The sequence below is a fragment of the Oryx dammah genome, unplaced genomic scaffold (genome assembly GCF_014754425.2).
Source record: "Oryx dammah isolate SB20612 unplaced genomic scaffold, SCBI_Odam_1.1 HiC_scaffold_2, whole genome shotgun sequence".
NCBI lineage: Eukaryota > Metazoa > Chordata > Mammalia > Artiodactyla > Bovidae > Oryx > Oryx dammah.
Genome location: NW_024070186.1, coordinates 38,168,693 through 38,184,827, shown reverse-complemented (window position 1 = coordinate 38,184,827; position 16,135 = coordinate 38,168,693). Strand labels below are relative to the sequence as shown.

The 16,135-nt window shown below is 34.6% G+C and overlaps 1 protein-coding gene across 2 annotated transcripts in view; it reads left to right on the top strand.

The window, feature by feature from the left end:
• Positions 1-10,723, top strand: part of HLTF (helicase like transcription factor) — a 59,685-nt gene extending 48,962 nt beyond the window's left edge. For both annotated transcript variants that reach the window (XM_040234477.1, XM_040234470.1), the window contains exons 19-25: positions 216-340; positions 812-990; positions 2,075-2,200; positions 2,513-2,625; positions 3,183-3,363; positions 6,344-6,424; positions 8,391-10,723. In XM_040234477.1, coding sequence (XP_040090411.1) covers positions 216-340; positions 812-990; positions 2,075-2,200; positions 2,513-2,625; positions 3,183-3,363; positions 6,344-6,424; positions 8,391-8,543 — 958 coding nt within the window. In that variant the 3' untranslated portion in view covers positions 8,544-10,723. The remainder of the gene's footprint in view (positions 1-215; positions 341-811; positions 991-2,074; positions 2,201-2,512; positions 2,626-3,182; positions 3,364-6,343; positions 6,425-8,390) is intronic.
• Positions 10,724-16,135: the final 5,412 nt, after the last annotated feature.

Sequence of the window (16,135 nt, the reverse complement as noted above, 5' to 3'; positions counted from 1 at the left end):
TGCAGCCATTTCTCATATACTTTGCTTTATTGGTGTAAATCTCTCGAGGTTTCATTAAAGGTAAGAGTTCACTTTTCTGTTTTCCATTCTTTTTTTGAAGTGATTTCTAGGGAAGAAGAGAACAATGCTATTTTTTGTGTATTGTGTGTGCTGTTTTAGAATAGGAAATACTGTTGTTTAGAAGCCTTCATAGTATTTAACATTTTTACCTCTAGGTATTTTAATGAAGGGACTGTCCTTGCACACTATGCAGATGTCCTGGGTCTTTTGCTTAGATTGCGACAGATTTGTTGTCACACACACCTTCTTGCAAATGCAGTGTCTTCCAGTGGTCCCTCAGGTAGGTAAATGTGATGGGTTTACACATTATATTTGTTAGAGATATTTAAGTCAAAATAAGAAATTATTCATGTGGCCTAAATTTGGTTTGTCAAATGAACATTGATTTTTAGTATAGGACTCAACTAGAAATATACTCAAAAATCTCTTTAACAATGAAGTGGAATATTAATGAGGTTTTCCAGGATTTCCAATGATAGTCTTAGAAGAAAGGATCAAATTGCATCAGTGTTTTATTCTATGGCAGTACCTGCAGATTGTGTTATAATATTGTTTCTGTGTAAGGTATGTTATGAGGAACTTCTGAATTTTTCTTAAAATTTCAAATTTAAATCATGCTTTTTACCTATGATAAAAAAATAAAAGACTAAGAACTACCCAAGCAAAACTTTTCCCTATATAAGGAAGATTAAGATTGTCTAGTCGTATTACAAGTCTTCCTCTGAAATTAATTATTCAGCCTTTTCTCTAGGGAATGATACACCTGAAGAACTACGGAAGAAGTTAATAAAGAAGATGAAGTTAATTCTGAGCTCAGGTTCTGATGAAGAATGTGCAATTTGCTTGGATTCTTTAATGGCTCCTGTCATAACACATTGTGCACATGTCTTCTGTAAACCTTGTATTTGTCAAGTCATTCAGAATGAGCAGGTGAGTTTTATGCCTAGTACAAATTCAGTGTTTGATGGTGTGGAGTTCCAGTGTTGAGTATAATGAAAACCCAAGCCCAACAAAGACTATAAGGAATTTTTCACTTGGGTTTGCTAGTGCACCTTTTATAGTTAATTTTATCACTGTTTATATTTCATGTAACTAAGCTCTTGTCATATAAAAAGACATAGCTTTGGAGGTATATTTCACAGTTGGTGTTTTAATTCTACTGACTCTTCAGATCATTTCTAAGAAATAGACTTACAATGTGAGACACAAAGGTAATTTAAAATTTTCTAGTAAAACAGGTCAATTTTTATAATGCATTTTTTTAAACTTAGAAGTTCAAGATTCAGTGGTATTGTACACTTAAAGCACATCTCAATTTGTCTTTGCCATATTTCAACAGCTTAGTTGCCATGCCATGGCTATTGGACTGTTATGTCTAGGTAGGTCTAAATTTATGTGAAGTGGAATAATCCTTTAAGCAGTCCTTTTAAAGTACAATTTTTTAAAACATTTTTGTGGAGAGGTAATATAGGGGAAAATGCACGTCTTGATTGTAGATAGTTTGAGAATCTTTTTTATTGTAATGGTATTTGGTATGTAGTTATTTTAGAGATAGTCTTATTAGTATGCCTTGGTACAAAATAGACACAACAGACAACTGCTTTGAGTGAACCTGCTAGGACTTAACACATCTGAACTACTTTATAAACTATTAAGAAGGAATTGTTTTTCTTCTAAAGAGTAGTTTCAATTAATATGCTGAATTTTAATTAGCTCAAGAAACTGTTATGCATAGTTTATTTGGCTGAAAATAATATTTATTGTTTCAAGCTCTTGCTGCTAGTCAGAATTACCTACTTTTGCTCTCTTACCAATCCCGCTTCCTGCATTAGAACATTATATCTGCCTGGAGTTCAGCATGTACAGATTTATCTCAAATGGATGAATCTAATAAAAGGTTTAATAAAATGCTATTAGGGATATGGAATTTACCTTGCCTTTTAAACTTTTTAGGCAAATTTATATTTCTGTTCCTTTGTTAAGTGTCACTCGTACTTTGTTCTTTCTTATATAGCCTCGTGCTAAATGCCCTTTATGCAGAAATGATATACATGGAGACAGTTTAATAGAATGTCCTCCAGAAGAATTGGCATGCAACACTGAGAAAAAGTCTAATATGGAATGGACATCCAGTTCGAAGGTAAATATACATGTGCAAATATTTGAATATTTGTTTTATGTTTATATAAATAATCATATTTTAAAATAATAATTCTGCTTTTAATCTTGTCACTTGAGTATTATACTTTGTTGGTGGTTACTGGCTTTTTGTTTATATCTAATGGTGAATTTAAGGGGAGAGAGAAAGGGTTCAGATTATGGAAAATATGATAGTCTCAATTTTTAAAAAAAATTAGTGGTCTTTTACATTTGCATTTTTGGGAGGTAATATGTCAGAACCTTTCTCTTCCCATTCAAAATGGAACCTAATGGGTGTCCTAATTTTTTTCAGATTAATGCTCTAATGCATGCATTGATTGATTTAAGAAAGAAGAACCCCAACATAAAAAGTTTAGTTGTTTCTCAGTTTACAACATTTCTGTCTTTAATAGAAACACCCCTCAGGTAAGTTAAACAGTGTTTTCACTTTGAGCAAAAGGATTTTATATAAATGTTTTAATTTGAATAACAAAAAGACATTTCTGTTTTAGCAGTTTTATTTATTTCATCTATCTAAAATAACAGGGCTTCCCTTGTAGCTCAGTCAGTAAAGAATTTGCCTGCAGTGCAAGAGACCCGGGTTTGATCCTTGGGTTGGGAAGATCCCCTGGAGAAGGAAATGGCAACCCACTCCAGTATCCTTGCCTAGAAAATCTCATGGACAGAAGAACCTGGTGGATTGCAGTCCATGGGGTTGCAAAGAGTCGGGCACAACTGAGCGACTAACACAACACACAAAATAACAGTAACAATAAAGAATATTCCTGAGAACTTAGAATTTTTAAGTTTAAGTCCTGATTTTATAGGAAAAAATGTTGACTGTAGAGCCTGACTTATTAGTAGATGATTGGAATATATTTGTCAGAAGAAATGAGTGAAAAAATTGGTTTAATGAAAAGATTATAATTACTTAACATGTTTTTATAGTGTAGTAACTTACTTTCTTTTGTCCCCTTCATTAGAGCCTCTGGATTTGTATTTACTCGTTTGGATGGTTCCATGGCCCAAAAAAAAAGAGTTGAATCAATTCAGTGTTTTCAGAACACTGAAGCAGGGTCTCCAACTATAATGCTTCTGTCCTTAAAAGCAGGTGGAGTTGGTTTGAATCTTTCTGCAGCTTCTCGAGTTTTTTTAATGGATCCAGTAAGTAATTTTATAGACTTTTTGATCTGTTACTACCTCTTTACCAAATAGTTTTTTGTTTATTTTTTTAAAAGACCTTTATAGTTTTAACTGGTTGTGAAAATTCTTAGGCAAACTTTAGAAATAGATAACAACTTAGGAAATGTGTTTTGAGGGCTTTCTCTATAAGTGCTTTACATATATCAGCTGAAATTCTCACAACATCTCTGTGAGTAGATCTTGTTACTTATCCCTATTTTACAGGTGAGGAAACTGAAACCGAGATGTGAAATAACTTGCCCTGTCACACAGCTAGTAATTCACAAATCAGGATCTGAGTCCATGTTCATAAGTATTGTGCTGTGCTTTTCTACTGTTCTTCTATATGCAGAATCTATTTCTGTTATTTCTAATGCTTTAGGGAAGTGTTTTCATTGATTTGGCCCATGAATAATGAGATCCTATTTTGTATCAGGGAATCTTCCAGACATGGAATCTGGCTATAAACAGAATAGACAAAGTAGCCACCATCATGGTACTAATCGTCTCAAGCTTTCATGTGCATAAGAATTAAGAAATACAACTTGACCTCTGTCCTCAAATTTAGGAGTTCCTAGATGAGACCCAGGAAACTGCATTTTTATAAAGGTGCAAGTGGTCCAGCATCACAATTTAGAAACAAATAACATTAATGGGATGTTTTAGGTAAATTTTAATGTCTGATACAGTGCAGTCACTGTGTATGAAACAGGCCTAGGGATAGAGTGGGAGCTAAAATTCACTCTGAACTTGACTCATCAAACTGTGTGACTTAAGAGTTGCATCCCCACAGGAGCACTTTTTCTTGATGGTACAAAGGGCTTTTTTGGACTGGAAACCCTCTGAACTAATTCAGTTTCTAATTTGTATTGCGTTCTGTCTTACCTAGAGGAAACCCTGTTCTATTTCTGTGTAACCACAGACTTAATTAAGGTTTGTAGTTTTACCTTGCTGCCTGAAACTCAGAAAATTCATAACAAAGAAATTTTACTAAGATACAAATTTTGAATTATTCTGGATAGACAATCTAGTTGAAGCATATACCTGTTACCAAGGTTTTTTTTTTTCCCCTCACCTGAGGGTAACCTTTCCAGTAATATCACAGCCATAAGCCATACTCAGGCATTCATGGATTTCATGTTAATGCCGTGGGGATGGCAGTGTCTATTGTATTTTCTTGCCTTAGTTCTGTGGATGAAGTTTTAAATATCTGCTGAAGTTCTGGTATTATGGTTATTATAAAAACTATGCATTGTAACTACAGATAATAATTCTAGAAGCTGATTTTTGGAACAGATTCCCAAATTATTATTTTTTGGTTATAATCTTAGTACTTGATAAGAAAGAGGTTAATACCAAATACAGTAATTTCATTATTATTATAAAGTTGATCAGAGACTAAACTCTTTGAACAGTTACACTTTTAGAAAACTTACAGAATGTTAGTAGTTTCATAGTACGTTGATTGTTTTTCACTGAACATTTTAAGTTTTCAGATATTGTTACTAACTTTAAAACAAAAGCCAGGTCCCCCAAAAATAAGATTCAGTGGAAAAAAAAAGTTGTTCATGAAAATCTTTTACCTCTTTATGGAGTATTATATAAAAGATAAGATAAATTATGATCTTTCATTATGAGCTTTTGATGAAGTTAATTGCTTCCTTCATCACTGCCTATGAGAGTGGGAGCTATTGGTTTTCTATTACCATGAAATAAATGTTATTATACATCTTAGTCATATTTGATATATACTGCCATCTCACCATGAGGTTCCTGACAAAATACAGACAGCAGAAAGGAACATTTTATCTGGCCTCTTAGTATAATGCTTTCAAAGTGTATCCAGTTGCAAACTACAAAATATTCACAGAATATGACTCTCAGTTTTAGAAAATCATAAGCTACATACGTCCTTTAAATCTAACTTCTATACCAAAAAAACAATCCCAAAATCAAATTATAGCAAGTTAATAGTTTAGAAAATCTCCTCTTCTCTAGATCTCAAGCGAACTTTAAAAAGAAGAAAATAAGTATAAATTGTACTGTGAACTTGTCATTACTTACTCATTTATGATTTTGTTTCTCTTTTCCATTGGTACTTTGTTGTATAAATTTTCATTTTCTCCAAAAACCCTATTTTCAGCTTCAAGAATCATTCCATAGTTTAGTTTAAAATTTAATGATCCCACCCTGACAATTCATGATATTATTTCAAAACCACTTGACTCCTTATCTTCTAGACTGAAAAGCTCTATATCCTTCTTGCTTAGTCTTCCCTTTTCAGTGCTTCATTGTTTTATTCTTTACCATAAGAGAGTCCCTACGATAATGCTTATGTTAATTAGCTAATGTTACTTTCTTAGATCAGTTTTGAAGTCAAACTGATTTCAAGTATATATACTGAAAATTATATTTCAAAGTCTTAAATAATTTTTAGGACTTTTGACTACTCCTGAAATCTTTTTTTGTACTTTTATATAATGAGTGGAGGAAAATGAAAGAAAAAGAACCAAAGACCAGCAAAAAGGGAGAAAACTTTTTCATTAAATGGACTCATCTATCTTTTCTGATGTAAATTATTTCGGAAAGTGTATAACCTTCCTCTGTTAAGCAGATATAGTTTGACTTGAAAGGGGTTGAGAAGAAACTGGAAAGATACTATTTGACTACTCAACAATCATTTATACTTTGTGATTTCTATTTCGACCCTCAATTAGATACTGGAGGCAGTGGAGTAAAATGACAGGGGAGAGAACACCTGCCTGTCAGTAGTGATTGGGGAAGGCAGTCAGGGGTGTTGTGGATTGTTTCGTCCCCAGAACATTTATTAATATGTCATTATCTGAATTCATTCAGAAAGATTTCAGTTGGTAAAAGGTGAATGAATAGTACTGCAACAAAAGGACTTGTATAGAACACATACAGATTAGGGTGGTAGTGATGCAGTTCATGTTCTTACCAGGCCTGGAATCCAGCTGCTGAAGATCAGTGCTTTGACAGATGCCATAGACTTGGCCAGAAGCAAGAAGTTATTATCACAAAAGTGAGTTTTTAAGATACCTATTTTGAAATTAGGTTGTAAGATTTTAAAAACTACATAAATGGTGCGTGACTTTATTGTTATAAAAGATTGAAATAGAATTATGCAGAGCAAACTATGAGGGTCATCTTTATTCTGGTCTTGTTAATTTTTATGTGAATTGCTTGCTTATATCTTTTGCCAAGTTTTCATAAAGAACAAATATAGTTTTATAGTATAAAGGACTTTATAAATTCTGATTTTAAATGTTTTGTTATATGTATTGAAAATTTTTTATCCCAGGCTCTTGTTTATCTTTGAACTTTGTTTTTTCATCATGAAAGTTTAGAAATTTTTAATATTTAAAATATGTCAGCCATTTTCTTGATATCTCCTGGATTTTTGAGGTCTTGCTTAGAACAGAAGACTTTTATCTTCAAATTTTAAAAATGAATCTTCTGTAAGTTTTGTAAACTGGAGGGGTGCTGTGCTTAGTCTCTCAGTTGTGTCTGACTCTTTGCAACCTCATGGACTGTATAGTCCACCAGGCTACTCTGTCCATGGGGATATTCCAGGCAAGAATACTGGAGTGGGTTGCCATGCCCTCCTACAGGGGATCTTCCCAACCCAGGGATTGAACCCAGGTCTCCTGCATTGCAGGTGGATTCTTCACGGTCTGATCCACCACTGGAAGTAGTATTTTATAAAAATATCAGTAAAAATGGTCATACTCAAAATTTGAAAAATGTTACCCCAAAAAATCTCCTGTAGTTCTGATTCTTTTGAAATATTTTACTTTTTGTTTATGATTCATGATATGGATCTAACTTTATTGTTTTCAAATGAAGAATCATTTGTTACATTACCATTTTTAAGTCCATCTTTTTTTTTCTACCAATTTGAAATGTCACTTCTTCATAAATTCTTATATATTACATGGGTCTCTTTCTGGGCTCTGTTCCATTTCATTGATCTCTTTTCCTAGGACAATGTTACTTTAATAATTTATATGGTTTTATAAAGTATGCCTTGATATCTAATAGAGCATAGTGCTCTCACTACCCTTTTTGAAAATTGTGTTGGTTTTTATTATTTAGTCATGAATTGAACTTTGGATTTGGATTACCAAATCCCATTTAAGAAGTCTTGTTTGGGATTTACTGAATTTATGATTAATTTGAAAACTGTGTTCTTTATAAATAAGGAGTATTCTCATATAAGAACTTAGTAACATTTTATAACACAATTTGTTATTACAGTAACTGGGACCTCTTATACAGTGTTAAATAGTAGTAATGATAGTAATCATTCTTGACTTGTTCCTAACTTTGTTGGAAATAGTTTTATTGTTTTACATTAAGTATGGTGTTCTTGGTAAGTTTCTAGTAGATGTCCTTAATAAGATTGAGGACATTTATTTCTAGGTTAATGAGGATTCTTTTTAAAATTAAAGTTTTTAATGAGGAATAAATGTTGAACTTCATAACATTCTTTGATATTTATTGAGATGATCACATTTTTTCTCTTTCAATTTTTACACCAGATGAAGGTATATTCTTTCTGGGAAAATCTTACTTGGCTTTTTAAATATGCTGAATTTATTTTGCTAATATTCCAGCTACAGCATTGTCCATAAAGTTTGCTTTTTTATATGTTGCTCTTATCTGATGATAGAGTTATAACATGTCCTTACAGCTATATTCTTTATACAGGAGAAATATACTGAGTAATAAGGGAAAATGGCATTCATCTCTAGCTATCATACCATATTCTAATATTACTATTGTATATTGAGAAAAAAAGGGATAGTGAAACAGTTTCTAATAGATTATTATTAATCATTTTTGACAGCTACATAATACTATAAGGAAGCAGATTCCTTTAGAATAGAGCATTATTTTCATTAGGTCTCATTTTTTTAATTAAAGAATTTAAGTATTGTGACCTATAAAGTACCTAACCAATTTTAACTTATTTTTTCTTTTTACAGTTCATTGTGAAGGATTCTGTTGAAGAAAACATGCTGAAAATACAAAACACAAAGAGAGAACTTGCAGCTGGAGCCTTTGGAACTAAGAAAACAAATGCGAGTGAAATGAAACAAGCTAAAATCAACGAAATCAGAACTTTAATTGATTTATAAATTTGTGGAATTTGGTAAGCTCAGTTTAATCAGATACATACACAGGTTTTAGAAATGAGAAAAATGCAGTTCTAGAAATGATATCTAGAGTATGTCTACTAGAAGGGGCATATTTTATATTAGTGAAGAGGTATTACTAATTGCCTTCTATATATGAACCTATTTTTAATGATACTTCAAATAGCAATAAGTTCTGTTATATGCCGTGGCCTAAAAGTTACTTTTATTCAACTTTTCATATTATCTATGCTGAGTATTTTCATGTCTCTCCCAAGTACCCAGCTTTTTCATATTTCCAAAAAAGTCAAACCTTTTATACTTTTGACCAAATAGAGAGTTATTTTCTATGTTGACACATTTGGTTAGTCACCAAAGCCTCCCATTTGTGATGATGTGGATTCACAATCCTTGTAAACGATTAATATGTACACAGACTATACAAGAGATTGATTTTATTGGACCTTTGAAAACCACATATGCATTCCAGAACATTAAATGAGAGACCAAAGTCCAGGTTAGCAGGTTACCTGGTTTTTGTTTGGTTTTGTTCACATATGTGTGTGTGTTTTGGTTTATTTTTTTTTTTTCACAATATGATTGAGCTAAAATTCAAATAAGTGACTTACAAGTCTATGTTCATGAAAAAAATTAGGATTTGTGTTAGAGTACAATTTCTCCATTTAGTCAGGTGGTACTATTCTTTTTATTTAAATGTAACGTTAGTGTGTAAATACAGTCTGTGGGGATGAGAAGGAACCAGTTCTGCCCAATCTGATTTGACTATTTAAATTATGGAATTGCTGAATAGATATTTCTATATATAGATAATATTATTTATGTGCTTTAAAAAAAACTTTATAAATTTTTATAATTCAGAAGACTACTATATGTGAGAGGCATGATATCTGGATGGAAGTTGGGCTGGATGACCTCCAAAATTGTTTCAACTTTTAAAGACAGATCCCTAAATGGAGAATTTTCTTTGATACTATGTTTAGAATCAGAGTTTGATTTTGGAACTTGAGTAATTCACCCTTACACCTACCTACAGAATCAGTCATCATTTTCCTACTTTTTTGTTAATAATCAAACAGTAGATGCCACAGAATTCTTGATAACTCTTTTAGTCACATTTAAAACAAACTATAACTTTATCAATCAGGTTAGGTAGTAAGTGGTGTTTTTTCCTTAAGGGAAACTTTATTTTTAATCTAAAGAAGGAAGAAATTGATCACTATAACAGGAGAAGCTTCATGTTTGATGACACAAATTTAAGAACACGAGGTAATAAGTGGTGTTTTTTCCTTAAGGGAAACTTTATTTTTAATCCAAAGAAGGAGGAAATTGATCATTATAACAAGAGAAGCTTCATGTTTGATGACACAAATTTAAGAACACCTTATATTTTATTTACAGTGTTGGAAGTGACTTGACTGAAAGATAGGAGATTGGAGGCAGAGTTGTATTCTAGGGCACATATCTTAGATTTAACACATATTTTATCACCAGCTAAATCCTTCCCTTCTCTGAGCCCTATTCTTTGCTCTAAGGGAACAGTGGATTAGACAGCAAGAATCTTCCCAGGCTTTTTTCTCTTCAGCAGCAGGTGATGAAAAGGACCAGTAGATCTTGCTGTGATGATGAGAATGGAATTATAATTTGAGGTTGGTCCACTAGCATAAGGAGTGATAGAGAAGAACTAGCACAAAAAAATCAAGTTGATCAGGATCTCATAAAACATGATAGATATATGGGTTCTCAATATACCAATACTCCTGTAAGATTAAGTATAAAAAGAGTTTGCAGCAAAAAACACAACTCTACTCTCCTTGCTTACAAAGTCAAAACCTTACAAACTCACTGTAAAGTGAAGACTGCTTCTTTACCCAAGCATTTACAGACTTCTGTTTTTAAATACATTCATGTGACAAGTCATTTGAAAAATACCTTTTTGGTTTTGTACAGTTCTGTTAAGTGGTGGTAAATAAAAAACAAATTCATCCTATGAAAATATATAAACTACTGGAATGAAAAGTTCACATTACGTTTATGCTGTTAACTCTGTTTCATTATTATGTAGAGTAATAGCTTTAGAAATATCTTGAAAATACTGTGTTTCCACTTGTGGTTCAAACTGGATTTTGTTTTAAATTTAAAATTAATAAAAGTTTCAAAAATTATTACTTTCTCAGTGCCATATTTTAATGAGTACTTTTTCTTTAAAGAATATTTAATCTTTATAAATCTCATATTTCTGTTAAGATGTCTATTTTATAGAATTATTTTTTATTGACAGTACATAAAAAGTACTATAAGTAGCTGAGAAAAATTGACTCATGTTCCTACCCTTTTTTAATTTTACTAAATTTCAGTTTAACTGACTTTCTTGTTTAGAACCCATTGTATATATTTTAAAATTTTAAGTGTCTTGATCTTAAACATTGGTTTCAATTATTTTTATTTTCCCATCAGGCAGAAAAAAAGGAGCTGTGATAATAGCTATGTATAGTGGTATACTAGATACCACTATGGATTATAGACTTTGCTCTTATTATAGCTCCAGGATTGGGAATATCAAGAAAATAATCATCTTATGTTTAAAACCAGTTAAGTACCAATAACATTATACTCAGGTAATGCATATTTTCTTTTGGGGGATATCAAAGGCATTCACTGGTGTATTTTTTTTTAATTAATTTTAATTGGAGGCTAATTACAATATTGTAGTGGTTTTTGTCGTACATTGACATGAATCAGCCATGGGTGTACATATGTTCCCCATCCTGAATCCCCCCGCCCCCACTACCCTCCCATCCTATCCCTCAGGGTCATCCCAGTGCACCGGCCCTGAACACCCTGTCTCATGCATCAAACCTGGACTGGCGATCTATTTTACATATGGTAATATACATGTTTCAGTGCTAATCTCTTAAATCGTCCCGCCCTCTCGCCTTCTCCCAGAGAGTCCAAAAGTTTGTTCTTTACATCTGTGTCTCTTTTGCTGTCTCGCATATAGGGTCATCGTTACCATCTTTCTAAATTCCATATATATGCATTAATTAATATGCATTGGTGTTTTTCTTTCTAACTTACTTCATTCTGTATAATAGGCTCCAGTTTCATCCACCTCATTAGAACTGATTCAAATGCATTCTTTTTAATAGCTGAGTAATTCATTGTGTATATGTTTACCACAGCTTTCTTATCCATTTGTCTGCCGATGGACGTCTAGGTTGCTTCCAGGCCCTAGTTATTGTAAGCAGTGCTTTGATGAACATTGGGGTACACATGTCTCTTTAAATTCTGGTTTCCTTGGTGTGTATGCCCAGCAGTAGGATTGCTGGGTTGTATGGCCGTTCTTTTTCCAGTTTTTTAAGGCATCTCCTTATGGAAACACTGTTCTCCATGGTGGCTGTAGTAGTTTGCATTCCCACTCACTGGTGTGTTTTTTATTCCTTTTCTGTATAGTACTTAACAAAGGTCTGTTCATTAGTATTTGGAAAGAAGATTCATCAAAAACGTGAGGACAATGATATGTTTGGCTTATTAATAAGAATTCAAATGCTTAACCTTAGGTTTTCAACTATATTAAACTTGTGGAGACAGCAATGGCAACCCACTCCAGTACTCTTGCCTGGAAAATCCCATGGGTAGAGGAGCCTGGTAGGCTGCAGTCCATGGGGTCACACAGAGTCGGACACGACTGAAATGACTTAGCAGCAGCAGCAGCATATTAAACTTGAAAATATTTGCAAAAGGTGAAATACAACAGCTTTCCCTTCATTTAATTCACCAATAAGTATGTATAACTTTCCTTACAAGTTCTACATTCTGGAATTCAGTACCTCATTTTTATGGTACTTCTAAATAAAAAGATCCCAAGATACTGATAGCTGTGAATAATGGTTGGGAGGCTTCCCTGCAGTAATGTCTACTTCAGAGGGAGAAACTGTTGATTAGAAACTCTGTTAGCAGACATAATGTTTTCTTCCATGTTAATATATTTATACTTACTGTGTGGTAATGTATGGATGTGAGAGTTGGACTGTGAAGAAGGCTGAGCGCAGAATTGATGCTTTTGAACTGTGGTGTTGAAGACTCTTGAGAGTCCCTTGGACTGCAAGGAGATCCAACCAGTCCATTCTGAGGGAGATCAGCCCTGGGATTTCTTTGGAAGGATTGATGCTAAAGCTGAAACTCCAGTACTTTGGCCACCTCATGTGAAGAGTTGACTCATTGGAAAAGACTCTGATGCTGGGAGGTATTGGGGGCAGGAGGAGAAGGGGACAACAGAGGATGAGATGGCTGGATGGCATCACTGACTTGATGGATGTGAGTCTGAGTGAACTCCGGGAGTTGGTGATGGACAGGGAGGCCTGGCATGCTGCAGTTCATGGGGTTGCAAAGAGTTGGACACGACTGAGCGACTGAACTGAACTGAACTGAATAAGGGAGAACAGTCTTCTAGAGGAAGCCATAATAATATTCTGCTTTTGAAAGGGCAGGTGATTTCTTATTCCCAGTCAGATCTTCCAAAGGTTAAGATGGGATTTTAAAAAATCTCTTCCAGCTCCCTGTTCAACTTTCTTGATCAAGAATTTTCTGACAGATTTAAACCTGCTTCTACCTTTAAATATGAAAATTAATTATTACATGAAAATATGATTTTAATGTATATGGAACAGGACACCTATATTAATCTGAACCAAGATATAATACTAGGTTACACTGGGACTTCACTTAGAAGAACAGCAAATGTCAAAATGATCTCTCAAATTGGTAGATAAATTCTAGGGCATGTCTTTGCACAGTTGAAACCCAGTCTAGTATTCCAAGAGGGTATTTAATGTGATAGATGTGATATTAAAGGTCATCAGAGAGATTATATGTTGTTAAAATATGTGGGCCATTTGCTAAAGCAGAGATAGGACTAATGTTTTGAAATGTTTTCAGTACGTTTGCCATCTTTTCAGCATTCTGTCAATGGTGTCTTAGGCAGATAAAATTAACTAGGATACAGTTTGCTGAATGTTTAAACTAATTTACCCTTTTTGTTAGGGTAGGGAAGGGCTATTCCCTAATAGTACATCATAGGATTTTAAAACCATTGCAGTGAGAAGCCTGCGCATCACAACTAGAGTAGCCCCCATTCTCTGCAACTAGAGAAAGCCCATGTGCAGCAACAAAGACCCAGCACAACCAAAAATAAATTATGTAAGCCTTTTAAGTTTAGAGCTTTTCTCTTATGCAGTGTAAAAAAACAGGGAACCAAAGGGAATAAGTAAACACAAAAAGTTTATACTAGATGATATGTTTAATTCTTCTCACTGCCTAGTTAAGATGCTTTGATATCCTCAATTTTATTTTAAAAAAAGGATTTAAGTCTTGTGATCTCATGATACAGGTGGAGAGTTCCAAATTATTTGGATCGCATATTACATGGTCACAACAATAAGGCAGTATTAGTTATCTGAAGACTAGGTTTCTGTTCCTCCCAACTAGCAGCAGAGAAACCAAAAAAGGCTTCTAACCGCCTAAAATAACAGTTCAATAAATCCATATACTTAATAGAAAAGGACCTAATGTTCAAAAGCCCTATTATTGCACATTTAACTCTTTTCCTATTTTTGTTCTAGGCAAACAGTAGTGAGAAGTGGTAGCTGGTAGACTGGACATTATAGAAGGAAACTTAAAAGTGAACACAGAATAAGTAAATCACAAGAGTTGAGTGGCTTAGTATAGGTGTATGCTAAGTGCTATGCATGCTAAGTAGCTTTAGTCTGTCCCACTCTGCGACCCTGTGGACAGCAGCCCACCAGGCTCCTCCATCTACAGGATTCTCTAGGCAAGAATACTGGAGTGGGTTGCCATTTCCTTCTCCAAGTTCCAGTCTATGAGACAAAACCAAACAGAAACAGTTCACAGAATACCCAACCTGCGCTCTTCAAAAACATCAAAGTCACAGGAGACAAGAAAAGTCTGAAAAGCCTCCACAGACCAGAGGTTGCTGAGGAGATGTGAAAACTAAGTGTAACTCGGCATCCTGGGGGGGGATCCTGAAACAAAGGAAGGGGTTAGGGAACAACAGGTGAAATCAGAAGATAGGGGTTAGGTCACAGAAACAGACTGACATTGCCTCCGGAGTTGTGACAAACACCTTTATAATACAAGATGCCCACAGGGAGCGGGGAGACTGTGATGGGTTCCTCGGGAACTTTCTGTAGTGTCTTTCCAGCTTTGTGGTCAGTCTACAGTTATTCCAAAATAAAAAGTTTATTTAAAGAAAAATACTCCATCTAGTCCACCAGTTATAATCTAGAGAGAAAATGGGGATGATTGTGCCCCTTCACTGCTAGCAGCCTGTCCAATGGCCTCCCCTAATCCCACCTGCTAGTACTCAACACTGAGGATTGGAAGTCAGTCCTTACTTAAAAGACCTTTAGAAGCACTACTGCTGGGCACTGGAGATAAAACATATCCACCTTAATAATAACAATTCCTTAGGTAACACCTTACTCTGTGCCAGGCACTAGTCCAAGGGCACCTGACCTGGATTAATCCATTTAATCCTCAAAACAATACTAAGAAATAGGTACTGTCGATGGCCACATATATTGGCCATCAGCATGTTTCTATTAACTCAAGTCCATATTTGATTCTGGAACTATTAATGGAAAGCAAGACACTTGGAAGGGAAATTGCCAGTAAGCTAGTTAAATGGGGTATAGTCAGGGGTTGAATCCAACAACTTGCCTCCAGAGTCTGTGCTCTTAACCATTACTCTGTTGTCTCAGTAAAAAACATAGCCCCTATAGGGCAAGAGCTCAAATACTGGCAGAGTGGATAAAGTACTCTTAAGGGAATGTGGTCAGATCCCAAAAAGGACTTCCTGTATGCAAGAGTAGCCTGTATTAGGGGTGCAATATACAATAAACCTAATTAATAACACCATATGTTGTGTGTGAAAGCTGTTACAAGAGTAAATCGTAAGAGTTCTCATCACAAGGAAAACAGGATGTGTCTTTTTTCTATTTCTTCAGTTTTGTATCTGTAGGAGATAATGTTCACTACACTTACTAATCAATTTATGAGGTATGTTCAATCAAATCACTATGCTGTACGCCTTAAGCTTACCCAGTGCTACATGTCAATCATATCCCAATAAATCTGAAGAAAAGAAAAAAAGCGTCTGAACTTGGAGGAAGAAAAAAAAAAACCCTGCATGTCTTCATTCTTCATAACTCTCAAGATCAAGGTCCCCTGCCTTCTCTGGTTGATTCAGTCTCATAAGCGCCAGGAAAAGCTCAACTCCAGGTGTAATGTCCTGCTGTGGATGAACAGAGGTGGGTAAAGGAGGGGTTTCTGCAGCACAGGAAAGACCCACAATGACTTGGGCTGGGAGGGTCTAGTGCACTGGGAGGGGATGGCTAGGAAGTCCCATCTCTTTGAGCAATGGATTACAGATCTTCCTATTTCTGGCAGACCTGCCTGCATGACTGATGGTGGGGTGGGAGCTGAGGTAGAGGACAGTCTGAAAGGGAGCTTAGGTGGGGGGTATGGACAAAAGAAGGAACCAACTGCCCTGAAAGGAA